The following is a 12,571-nucleotide window of genomic DNA, read 5'->3' as shown; positions in this document are numbered from 1 at the left end:
ACACGAGGGGATTGAAGGAGGCCTTTTGTTTCCCACGCTGATCTGCTCCTCGGTCGGAGAGATGGGAGAGAAACCATGACCCTCTGTTTGATCCTCTATCCACCTCTCTCTCTCTCGCCCTCTCTCGCGCTCTCTCTCTCTCAGTCCAAGCCCACTCCAGGAAGGAGAGGGAGCGTCGGCCTCAGGCTGTGCGGAGGTCCACCCCCGACTCCGGGGTCCTGATCCGCCTCAAGGCCCAGATGGCGGAGGTCCGCAGCAAGATGTCGGACGTCAAGTGTCAGCTGGAGGCGCGCGGGGCCGGGGAGGCCCGGGCCGGGCCCTCGGGGGCCGCGGGGGTGGAGCAGGGCCCCTCCCACCACATGGACTCAGAGCTGGGAAGCTGCCGGAAGCCCACTGAGCTGGACCTTCTGGGGAAAGTTGCTGCTGGGGCTTCGAGGCCCTGTCGCTCTGGTGAGGAGCTAGCTAGGCACACACACACTGTAATACGAATCACACACTACTCCGCAGACTTGCACTTTTAAGAACTTCTTGAGAGATGCCCGTCCCATCAACATTCGCAATAGCTCGTCGACGCTCATGCTAACATTGCACGCGCGCGCGTGTGTGTTTGCGTCAGGAGGGAAGAAGTCCCCCAAGCTGGAGGGGGCCGTGTCGAGCGGCACCCTGGTTCTGAGGAGGAACATGGAGGGGGGGGAGAAGGAGCTGAGGGGAAGCGCGGCTGGAGACTCAGCCAGCGAACACAGCCTCTGTCCACGGGACGCCTCTGTCGGAGCTGAAGGTCAGTAGACGACTACTACTAGATCAGGGGGGGACCACTGGCTGGTCAGTATCAGGGGATGGAACTTTCTCCAACATCTGCATCAGTCAAACGTAACTTGACGTCCCAAAACAATAGGTCACAACCTACTTCAAAATTCTGTTTTCTTCCATTGACTTGGTGATTTGTCATTCAAAAATGAACGTCGGGCAACCTTAAGATGTACTAGCATTGTGTGTGTGTGTGTCCCAGGAGCCCTGAAGCCCTGCAGCGTGCACAGCTCCCCCCCCTCCCTCTGCGGCTCCTCAGACAAGCCGGGCAGCCCCAAGCAGGAGGAGCCTCAGCCCTACGGGGCCGCGGGGCCCCACCTCTACAGCCTGACGGGCCTCAACGGCCTCTCCACCTCGGCCTCCAAGACCCGCCGGACCCAGCGGCCCTTGGGGTAAACACCCCGTATTACTGGGGGGGGGGGGGGGGGGAGTGGCTTTGAAGCAGCAGAATTGTCCAATGATCAATGGTCTACAGTGGCACATTTTGTTGGGGCTACAATCTACGTGTTTACTATTCAAAATGCTACATTGGTTCTGGTCCAGCAACCTGAAAGCGGAAACGAAAAAAGGAAATGTTTGGACGGTAACTCGTTTGGTTTCTAAGGATCAAGATGGCTGCTTTCCAGCGATCAACGTTATTGACTTGAACGGATCCAAATTTGCCTGATCAAGAAAACCGTAGATATACGCCCAAGTCACTTGCCAAAGCCTCTGCAAATTAGTAGGCTAATGTCTTCTGTTGGGCGTCCTAATTGTTTTGGGTTCTGCCATTTACTTCAGGTTGCCAAGCAACCTTGGCTGGGCCCTGAAAGATGAGATGAGTAGAAACAGAGTTGAGGCGGCCTCTGTTGTAAAGCTCTCAGTTGCATTAGTGTGGTACCAATGCCCAGTTTTTCATTTGGTGCGCCCCAGTGGACTAGCAGAGAGATCTGAAAGGAAGCACAGCAGTGGGTGTCTATATAGATATATATAGATATATGTGTCCGCTCAGGAGACGGTTCGTGTGAGCTCGGCCTCCCTGTGGTGAGGTCATCTGGGGTCATGTGACCATTTTGAAAGGGGTTGGTGTGAAAGACACTTGACGGTGAGGGAACTGTGAACTCTTCCATTGACACTCCTCCCCCCTCCCCCCTCTCTCTCTCTCTCCCTCGTCTGTGTCCCCAGGGCGGGCGTGCTGACAGACAGCTCCCTGGACTGTGACCTGGAGGACGCGGGCGAGATCCTCCACCAGTCCCTGCTGTCCCTGACCGAGGGGCCCTCTTCACGCGCCGACGAAGGTGAGACCTCACCTCGTTACCTCCTCCTCCTCCCCCCCCCCCCCCCCCCCCCTCCCTCTGTTCCTGCAGTGCCAGAGCATGGAGGGGCTGGCACCAAGCATGGCCAAATCCCTCTTCTCCTCCATCCCCTAATGGCACATACCTGCAGTGTGCCATTAGTTGATTGAGTTGGCTATAAACGGGCGCTCTCTGCCTCGGGCGATGATTATGTCGCGCGCCTATCAGGCATCATTACTCGCATTGCTTTTCCCGAACAGAGCGCCGCCCACTTCACACGAGAGAAGGTGGGTCACGCGGCGCCATTGTTCACAGCCTCCAACTGGAGATCTACTTGCACTGTGGGGGGTCCTGCTCTGCACCTGTCTCACCCTCTGGTTCCACCTGCCTCGCAGCCCCCTCACCGGGCTGTTTCCTGCCATTGAATTGCCTCGATTTACTTTGCTACTGTTCGCCTCAAGGATTTTTCTAGTGCCGTAATTTTCGGACTATAAGGCGCACCGTTGTATAAGCCGCAGCAGCTAAATTGAATGATGTGTACATGTGTAAGCCGCACTGGACTATTAGCTGCAGGTGTTTTAATGTTTAATTACCCTATGTAAGGGCTTGTGCACAGAGGGGATTGTCGGGAAAGAGACGGCTGCTTGGGGAAGCTCCCATTAATTAGCCGTTAGCTGTGAAAATCCATAGATTAGCCGCACCGTTATATAAACTGCAGGGGCGAAAAATGGGACAAAAGGCGCGGCTTATAGTCCGGAAATTACGGTACTTTTTGTTTGTTTGTTTCTCTCTACCTCCTAATGCCTTTTGTTCACGTCCCCGCCCCCCCCCCCCCCCCCGTCAGGTCACGTGGGCCAGAAGCCAGCCATCCACCTGCTGCCGGGCATGAGCAGCGACAGCGAGATCGACTGCGACACGGAGAACGAGGACGAGGCGGTGGCCCTGGAGGCCGGGGAGTGTCGCTACGACGCCAGCAGCATGCCCTGCCCAGGTGACGCTCCGCACACGTCCCTATGGCACATGCGTCCACACTGATTTTCCCCCCCTTTTTGGTGTCGAAAAAGTCACCCCCCCCAAAAAAGTGGTTCCGCCGAAAAGCGTTCGATGCACGCGTGTGTTCCTGTTGCATCCTGTTCCGCCAGAGCTTTGGGATTTGGAATGGAAGCAAAACATGATTCGATGTTGATTGTTTTGAAGAGCCTCTTTCACTGAAGCAGCCTCTCTCCTCCTCCCAGGGGACCAGTTAATCTGCGAAGACCTCAACTTCCTGTCGGGAGAGACCACCGAGAGGTGATTCGTCCCCTCCAACATGGCAACCCCCCCCACAGCCTTGTCTTGACCAATCACAGCAATATGGTGTCACCAATGCGCAGTGTACATAGCTAATACTACGACGCACAAGTGCACCTGTATAGATTTGCATGTATTCATACTAGGAACGGGCTAGCATCGTATCCCATAATGCCACACAGCGATACAACTCTAATCGAGTGAGCACCAAGCGGACCGCAAAAATTCGAATATATTTGTTCGCTTGAAGGAGTCTCAAATCCCATATTCTGTACGTGTGTAAAGTGTGACATTTGAAGTTTGTTGTAGGAGGAGCGACGGCAGACGTTTGCCTGATCGCCCTCTCTATAATTAAGGCTATCCTTACTCCTGAGGCAAGCATACACATGGCATGCAACGAACATCACCCCAGTCAGCAACTCCATTCTAGGACTGGGCCTTGGGGCCGCTCAAGTGAGGCTCAGTGTGACCGGCCCTCGGAAAGGCCTCCACCTCCTAAGCCAGTCTGCATGAGCTCCCATGCCTTCTTGATTCAATAAGGTGCTATTGATGTCCGTTTGGAGGGGCGAGAGACTTGCGCCAGGGGCTGTCATGCCCGCTCCCTCCTGGTAGAGTGTGTGGGAAGACCTCTCAGCCCTCTGAAGAGCCCTGAAAGCTTCTATTCTGGTCCTCCGCTTTCCTGTCCGCTTTGTTCGAAGCCAGACTGTTTGGTTAGAACAGGTAAAGCGAGCGGGTGAGATATCGGAGGGAAAATGGCATAAAGGGTCCAATTGGGCTGCGGTTGCCCAGCCCCCCCCCCACCCCTCTCTCTTTCTCACTCACACACACACACACACACCCGAACCCCTTAACGTACAATTTGCAAGGCTTGGTGCTATTGCTGTTCTCTCTGGCTGACTCCGGTGATCTTACTGCAGTTGATATTGGCGATTGCAGTTTTGCAGTCCAAGGTTATAACACCAGCATGATCTTCAGGCTGTTGAAGGATTCATATCATGTTATTTTAACCGTCCAGAGGCAGAAGTTTGGCTTCTCTAAACCCGCTTGAATCACCACACTTTATGCATTAGCTTGTCCTGTATTCCATTGCAGCACATGGTCATTATAAGGATATATTTCAGTTTTCTTTTTTTTTTGCATTTTGTTGCAGTGTGTGCGAGGTAGTTTATTAGTATGTGTAGGCCAAGAGTGGAGTTTTTCTTTGAGATTTTTCTTTTTAAGGACATTGGGAATCGTGTATACTCGGCATGTACAAACGAAACACTGACTCGAATACCAATGTGTTCATGGTCCAGTAGGTAGGAGTTTTAAAATGTAAGAATGGGTCTATTTAGAACCTTCTGCTCGATTCCATTCCATTTCGATTCTGTTGAATAGCATTTGTCTTTCAGCGTCTTAAGTTCTCTGAATGACTGTCTCCAGATCCATCTGGGCCATTAGTCATCAATGGGTGGCATCTGATAGTGAGGATCGGACCAACAGAGGGGGCTATTCCCACCTAGGAATGTCACTTGGCGCGCTTTGATAATGTACCACTTGATTCCATTTCTATATGTGTCTACCTTTTTCTATGTGACATCCAGCCACCACTGAGCATGTAGGCTCCAGCGGAGTGATGAGGGACACGACCCCCGTGTGCAGCCGATCCTCTGGTCGGTCTGTGAACCACTAAGATCGTTGGCCCCCATTTCAGCGGCCGTTGCTTGACGCAACGTCGTCAGTAAACGTTCCAGGCTTTCCCCTCATGTCAATGAGCCCCATGCGCTGAGGTCAAAGGCCATGAGAAAACCAGTCTGGAGGAAGAAGGATAGTTTACACTGTAAATGTATTGATACACGATATGGGAAATACTTCTTTGCCAATGGGTCAATAGCTTCACATGGACACGTCTGAGTAGAGCATTCTGTGGTTCTGAAACGCTGCATGCCTCCGATGGTGTGACAGGATGTGGTCGCCATGGTGACCCCTGCTCTGTCCTTGTAAGGATGTCCTTGTATATATGACTTGTACTCATATCTTAGTGTATGCATATTTCTGTGTTCAGAATGTCTGTTGACTATGCACATTTCTGTTACTGCTGTGTGTGTGTAGTTGCAGGAAAGCACTGGAAGAGTAACCTAGAAGTCTGTAAATGTTGGTTGTAGTTTTAATAGATTACGATTTTGTTTTCGATTGGGCAAATGAGATGCAGAGTGACTTATTTGGTATGTATATTTAGTAACTAACAGAGAATGTGGCACACATAAATAAACTATTTTATGGTTTCTTGGAACTGAGCATGTCTATTTCATAAATCAATTTCAATGTACTGTACAACGTTTTTTTTTCCCCCGTCATGCCTTATTCTCAACGATCACTAATCAAAGACCGGGTAGCAACCTTGATTGGTTGTTTGGGGCCGGTGAGGTATGTGAGGGGGGCGGGGGCTTCTCTGTGCCAGGTTGGCACGCCATGGCGGCCAGCTCAGGAGAGATGATGTGGGTGAGTAAACGTTGGCCGGGCCAGCGTCCTGGCTGCATCCGTTTCCGAGGGCGGCCATGCCAGGAAGGACGGCTTCGTCTGCGGCGGGCGGGAGAGGGGAGGGCAGGTTGCATATTCGTCTGCAGCCCATCAAGCCCCCTAGGAATTGGCCTGACTTCATCCGCCATGACTAACCTAGAGACCCACTGTCTAGCAGCTAGCCCCACTTTCCACGATTGTGGAGGGGGGGGGGGGATGGGAGATATTTACGGTAGAGTTTGGAGAACCTTTAAGGTTGATGATTCATTTAATGAGTTAGGCAATTAAGAGGCATCAGTATGCATCTCTGCCCCACTTTTCTTAGTTTAACAGCTGCAACCACTTATCACTTTCTCTTTTTAATGAACTCGTCTGTTTTTAATTCATTCAGGGAACAATTCTCCCCCAACATGCTATTTCGGATCATTAGATGAGTCTACAGTACCTTTTTAATTGTTATTTTACTTTACATTTTAATTCACATTTATTCCCGTACACAACCGAGTACACCTGTTACTGCAATGGGAGTACTGTACTATGGTACACAGTGAACTTTCCTAATTATTTCCCCCCCAGTTTTATATATAATGTCCCATTTAACAATCGACTATCTATGCAAAGTTTAGTTTTTACAGATGGTAATGGTTTGACTGTTTGGAGGTTGTTTTAAGTTTAGGATGAATAGATCCTGAGCCACTGTTGGCATGATATAGAGGTGTTGCCCAGACCATCACAAGGGAGACCATCCCGTCAAACCAGCACAAGTCAACCAATCAGACCAGCCTCCCAGCCCAGGGTCCACCGTCCAGACCAGCACCACGCCATCCACAGAAACCAGGTCAGTACAGAACTACAACCACCCGACTGTACAGAACTACAACCCCCTGACTGCTGGGTACTTCCATTTACCCGCTCTCTTTAAAAATGAGGGAGGCAGCAATGTTAAAATATCTTCATATCATCTGAGTGCAGTGAATTAGGAGTCCAAGCAGCAATACTACCGCACCTCCCTATATCGTATTTTACTCACCACCAACACCTGGAGTACTCCACAAATAGGGTTGACTGATTTCCCCGATAAGCCTTGCAAAACTACATTTGTGGATTAGAACCACCTTGATTGAGCAACCATTTAGATTGACTTTTTTTATTTTTACCTGACTTAACATTGTTAAACATCTGAGGTAGAACACAAGGCAAGGTAGTTAGGAAATTAAATGCAGCATTATTTTTTTTTTTTTTACCTCTGCTGGTGTTGGATTGTTTTTATTCTGAAATGGTACTATGTGAAGCAATAACTTACTTACTTCTTAGCAAGTCTGCAAAGCTGTTTCCGGAACTCAGATGGGACTTGTGAAGTGTTCTTGACATTGAATGCTGTCTAAAAAAGTACCCATGAATAACTAATGGCCATGAATGTTTCATGTGACCACAGAAAATATAAATGGGGATCTGACTGTACACAGTTCAATCCACCTGCAGGTTGCAGTAACACAAGGTCATGTTTCTATTTACCTGCTTGGCCAGCAACAAGGAAATGAAATGTCCTATTATATTTCATTTGCATGTCCATTCCCTCTTTCTGTTAAGTGAAGCACCTGATGTTTCCTCCCGCCCTCTTAAACTCTCTCACCCTAAAGTTAACTTGGGTGCGAGCTCTGACTACTTCTTATTGAAAGTTAAAGCACTTTGAACAGTTGGGCGTTCCTTTCGTTGTAAACACAGGCCATCAAGCTTTAACATACGGCACATACGCATATCGCCACATGAGAATTTTTCATCTTGATTAAAACGCTACTTGAGTAATTAAATATGTCTGTTCTGTTGCCGAGGCTGTACAGGTGCTGGCTGAAGCCATTCTAATTACGTCTCCTGGCTCTTACGGTCGAGCCACAGGGGTGTGGATGAGAACAGCACAAGCTTGGGGAGAAACATCCCACAAACACACACAGGAATCCTAGAGAGGATAACGTGTCGAGTTGAGGCACAAAAAAAAACAGTCAGCAGACAAAGACTTGGTCTAATCTCTTTATACATAATAGCCACCAGTTAAGATACACATATGTATACTACGTGAACACAGAAGATACATGTACTGAAACGTTATATATATATAATTTCTTTTTTTTTTTTTTACCTAACCTGCAGGTTGAGGAAGAGCCGGCCAGGGGTTTGTCTTCAGGGAAGCCTAATGGGTTGAACCACCCTGTGACAGAGCTAGGAGCGGATCTGTTTCAGCCGGGGCCTGAAAAGATCCTTTCCCCTATGCCTTTTAGATTCATGTCAATCGGAAATCGATTGGAGTTTTCTGAATTAGATTGCCTGTCGTTAAGGCTAGGTAGAATTCACCTTGTGCCTTTTGTCCCTTTTTATCTTTTCAGAACCGCTCAGGTGTTTTTTTTTTTTTTTTAAAGGCATCGTGGTTAAGGGGTGTGTCTGGACAAAGCTGACGTTGGAAAGTTCTGGAAAACCGGAAGGTATGCTAGACTCTAAGAGGTCACTGTAAAATTTGGGGATATGTTTGTCGTTGACTAACTGACAGCTCTGCCTTACTCAGTGAAGACAAACCCTCAGAGAGAGCCTTTCCACGCGCGGCTCAACGAGGTTCATTATTGCTTACAGGAACAAAGCGATTTGTGTACATGGACACACAGTGCAGAGTCGTGGAGAGCAATGGAGTGTGAGAGAGGGATTGGGGGTGGGGGGGGCGAACAGGCCTGATCTTTATCAGACGGGCATGAGAGAGCTGGCTTTGGGGAACGCTTGTACAAAGCAATGGGCGAAAGGTAAGGGAACTATGGCTCTTATAAGCTCAGGCGCATATTTAGGTTGGGGGGGGGGGGGGAGGGGAACATTAAGCATTCGTGCTAATGTAGCTTTTGGTTACTTTGTCAGAGGAGTATTTCGGATGGAAACCTTTTGAGGTTTAGGGGGCGACCATGTTGGAACCCGTGTCGGGTATCCTGAGTTGCAGCCCAGTGTTTCAGTTCCTTGTTCCCTTGCCTTCCAAGCACTGCTAACACACATGGCTCTCCCTCTGAAGGTGTCACGGGAACAGGACAGTACAGTGCTGAGGGCAGGGTCGTGAAGCGTGATATCCACACAATATTGTGTCGCCATTCTACTGACCTTTACAGTGGTGATTTAAATAGTAGACTTAAGAGGACAGACCAAACATGCCTTCCTTGAACAAACATACGTACACACTCATAATACGCGCACACACAATTCAGCACCCATTCGCACGTACATTGTACATTATGTGAATATACTACAACTTCATGATGTAATTGGTGCCCAGTGGGAGGAAATATTCAGGGGAGAGGAAAGATGTGCGCTTTTCTCGCTCTCGAAAAGAGGCAGAGGCCCAAAAAAGCTGGTGGGGGGGTCAGAGGTGAATGGGAGGGGGGATTTGAAGACACCTTTTATATGTTTGATTAGTCATGAAAAATGGCAGTTCATGAGGTCCACTGTTCTGGGAGTTCAACGCAGCCGTGGTTGACAAGCATCGGTGCCCCGTCGTTGACCGCATTGGAATTGGCTCTCCTATATCCTGCTTGTTGTGTGTAGAAACATGTTGATCCAACGCCATGTGCCCCGATGTGATGCCAACATGCAGCTGATCCCCTCTCTTGTTCTCAACCCAGACCTCCGGAACGTGCCAGGCGTTCCCACTTTCGAGGAGGGACCCGAGTGGCTTTCTGAAGATCGAACATGGCTACATTCCACACTGCACAGCCGGCCTGGAAAGGGAGCTTCTCCATTGCTCCAGGACTGCAACTTCTCCACTGGCCCAGTGCTCCACGTACATTCTAGAATGTTGGATACATTCTGCTCCCTGCAGGTGGGGGACGACTTCACCGCGGTCCCATTATTCCTTTTCTCAAATGACCTTGTGTGTTCCAGCCAGTCGTGGAGGTTGAAGGGTTTGTATGCCAGGGCAGTTCAGACTGGACAATGATGAAGAGAACTGGAATTGTGGGAAATGTTGTTCTGTGACTTGGTCCAAATGTGGGATTGGTTGTGTCACTTATACCCTCGGTTCCTGCCTCCTGCCATGGGTAAGCGAAGGGGATTAGATAGCTATATAATCGATGGCACAGCGTGACAAATGCGTTAAGTCCATGTGAATCTCAAGGATGGCACAAACAATTCCTGTCGTCATAAGCGAGTCGAGATTGGGTTCTAGTCCCAACAGTCAAAACGGATTTCTGGATATTGAGCATCTACAGCCTGGGCCAGGAAAGTGGAGGCATGTTTTACAGAACCTAGTCATCACTTAACCATCATCCCCTCATGAGGGAATGTATCATTATGAAATTGGGATGGATTTTCATATTCCTTTACCTAATAAATGTTTTTTGTTAAAGCAGCACTGAGTTAAGTACTCCCTTTTAGCATAATTGGACTCTTAAGTAAACCAAGGGCATTTCTCTGTTTCTGTAACACGCTTGAGATTTCAAAGGCACATGTTCTGCTGCCGTCTAAACTCTCCTGGCCTGATAGTCCTGGCAAAACCTAAAAGAGGGCACTTATACACACGGTATGTTGACCATCTATGGCTCCTAATGCTTTTCCTCTGTGTTCATCATTGAATTTAATTTGGTGTGCTGGACAGGTTAGACCTGACTGTTACCAAACAACAACATAATTAACGGAAAAACAATAAATAGCGTGTCGTTTTGTCATACTATCCGCTTCTATACCCCATTATCCCCTATTGTGGCTCCATCTGGAATATATAACGCTCTATATGTTGGGTTTATTCAGGTAAGTGACCACTAATCTCATAATCCTGTATTAAGTAATCACATCTATAGAGATGAAGTGGGTGGCTAATGCAAGCGTCTGATTATTTATCGCAAAGCACAGATCAGCGTTTGTGCCATAATTAGAGCCAGGGGCAGGAATTGTTATGGCCTCCTGAATGAATGTCTAGCTTTGGGAGAGGGGAAGGTTAGGTATGGATAGGATTGGCAGTGGAGAAGGGGGGGGTGGGATTTCCATTCTCAGTGTCAGGGGATGAAAGCTTTTAATGGCTGGGATGGATCAGTGACTAAACTCTAAAGGGATGGCGTGTGTGTGGGGGGGGTTTGAAGGGAGGTAGGGGCAGGAGAGCAAGGAGATGGTGGAGATCTGGGTGAGTGGCGTCAGACTCTGCTGCCAGAGGGCAGGCGGGGCAGTGCCACGCCGGGCCTCCGCACGGGGCAGCGCTGGGGGTAGGGCACGCTGCGGTCGGAGTGCAGCAGGCCCGGCAGCTCCGCGCGGGGGCGCCCTGTGCGCCTGCAACTCCACCTGGGGCTGGCGCACTCCATCCTCCGGGTGCGCCTCCCCGTCTGGCCGAACAGGGCGGCCGCCTGGGGCCATAGTCCGTCCGTGGAGCCGGGCTCCTGGCAGGCGGGGACGCAGGACTTGGGCGGGCGCGCGGGCCTCTGGGGACCCTCCTCGACGTAGGGGAGCCAGGCCGACCCGAGGCCCGCCGCGGGCCTGAGGTCTTGGGGGAAGCCCGTGGAGAGGGGTGGTTGTGCGGACGAGGCCGGGGGCAGCCGGACGCGGCCCTCCCCCAGCGCCGGACCCAGCAGGCTGAGGCTGGTTCTGTCCGTAAACGAGTCCATGCGGTCTTCGTAGCCCAGGTCGGCCGGCGCCGAGCACTGCTGCACAGGCCAGCCGCCCCGGCCCTTCCCCCCCGCGTCCGTGGCGCCGCCCTCATCCTGGCAGCCTTGCTCGCTCCCCTGGAGCGCCTCCTCCTCTTCGTCCACCTCCGCCGCCTCCTCCTCCTCCTCCCCTCCTTCCTCCGGGGCGGCCGCCTCCTCGTCCTCGTCGGCCGGGGGCGGCGAGCGCGGGTCCCTGAGGAACACGACGATGACGGTGATGTTGTCGCTGGAGCCGGCGTCTCGGGCCGAGGCCACCAGCTTGTGGGCCACCATGGTGCTGTCGCCGGCGTTCTCCTCCAGGTGGTCGCTGACCACGCGCACCGCCTCGTCGGGGCTGACCGTGTCGTAGAAGCCGTCGCAGGCCAGGATCAGGTAGTCCTCGGTGCCGTCCAGGGGGAAGGTGCTGTGGTCGGCGTCGCCGCAGATGTAGGGCTTGTGTTCTGAGTCGCCTGTCAATCACAAGACGGTTGTCGTTCAAACATGAGACAGAGAGAGACAGACAGAAAGAGAGACAGACAGAAAGAGAGAGAGACAGACAGAAAGAGAGAGAGACAGAGAAGGCCAGATATACTGTGATGTGTCATCGTGCTTTCCGTGTTTGGACCAAATGTGGACATAGTTTAGCCTAAACGTTCTGGAACGGACGCCAACTTTTTTCAATGCCCGTAACTTCACATTGCTAGGATTGGTGCGGGGTAGACTAAAACACATTAGTGTTTGCTGTCATTCGCCTCGTAAGACTTTTGCCCTTCTCAAATGCGGAACACAAAGAATGGCGTGCTTCACAATAGCGTTGTTGGTCATTAGCTTTCGAGGAAAGTCCCTTTCATATCAGATTACCGGAGATTTGGGATTAAGAACAGCAATCACATTAGGGGTTTTCCATCAACGCTCCATTAAAATAACTATTGATTTATTCGACTCAAAACCTCCCCTAAATGCTAGTTTAGTTGAGTGCTGCCTTTGGGTCACATGACCCAAAGGTTCATAACGAACCATCGTTGTGTACCTTCACAATGTGGGGGGTCTGAGACAGCCCAACGGTTA

General features: G+C 50.6%; 2 protein-coding genes across 2 annotated transcripts in view; one reads left to right on the top strand and one right to left on the bottom strand.

Annotated features, from left to right (window-relative positions):
• Nucleotides 1-5,643, top strand: part of trim37 (tripartite motif containing 37) — a 19,783-nt gene extending 14,140 nt beyond the window's left edge. Inside the window, exons 20-25 of the mRNA XM_084698570.1 lie at nucleotides 145-450; nucleotides 617-778; nucleotides 1,010-1,199; nucleotides 1,972-2,084; nucleotides 2,926-3,072; nucleotides 3,317-5,643. Coding sequence (XP_084554696.1) covers nucleotides 145-450; nucleotides 617-778; nucleotides 1,010-1,199; nucleotides 1,972-2,084; nucleotides 2,926-3,072; nucleotides 3,317-3,375 — 977 coding nt within the window. The 3' untranslated portion in view covers nucleotides 3,376-5,643. The remainder of the gene's footprint in view (nucleotides 1-144; nucleotides 451-616; nucleotides 779-1,009; nucleotides 1,200-1,971; nucleotides 2,085-2,925; nucleotides 3,073-3,316) is intronic.
• Nucleotides 5,644-7,884: 2,241 nt separating this feature from the next.
• Nucleotides 7,885-12,571, bottom strand: part of ppm1e (protein phosphatase, Mg2+/Mn2+ dependent, 1E) — a 35,561-nt gene continuing 30,874 nt past the window's right edge. The window contains exon 7 of the mRNA XM_084697798.1: nucleotides 7,885-11,973. Coding sequence (XP_084553924.1) covers nucleotides 11,021-11,973 — 953 coding nt within the window. The 3' untranslated portion in view covers nucleotides 7,885-11,020. The remainder of the gene's footprint in view (nucleotides 11,974-12,571) is intronic.

The sequence above is a fragment of the Hypomesus nipponensis genome, chromosome 5 (assembly GCF_054491055.1).
Source record: "Hypomesus nipponensis isolate SF chromosome 5, ASM5449105v1, whole genome shotgun sequence".
NCBI classification, from domain to species: domain Eukaryota; kingdom Metazoa; phylum Chordata; class Actinopteri; order Osmeriformes; family Osmeridae; genus Hypomesus; species Hypomesus nipponensis.
The sequence above is the reverse complement of the archived record's forward strand: the minus strand, read 5'-3'. Positions and strand labels throughout refer to the sequence as shown.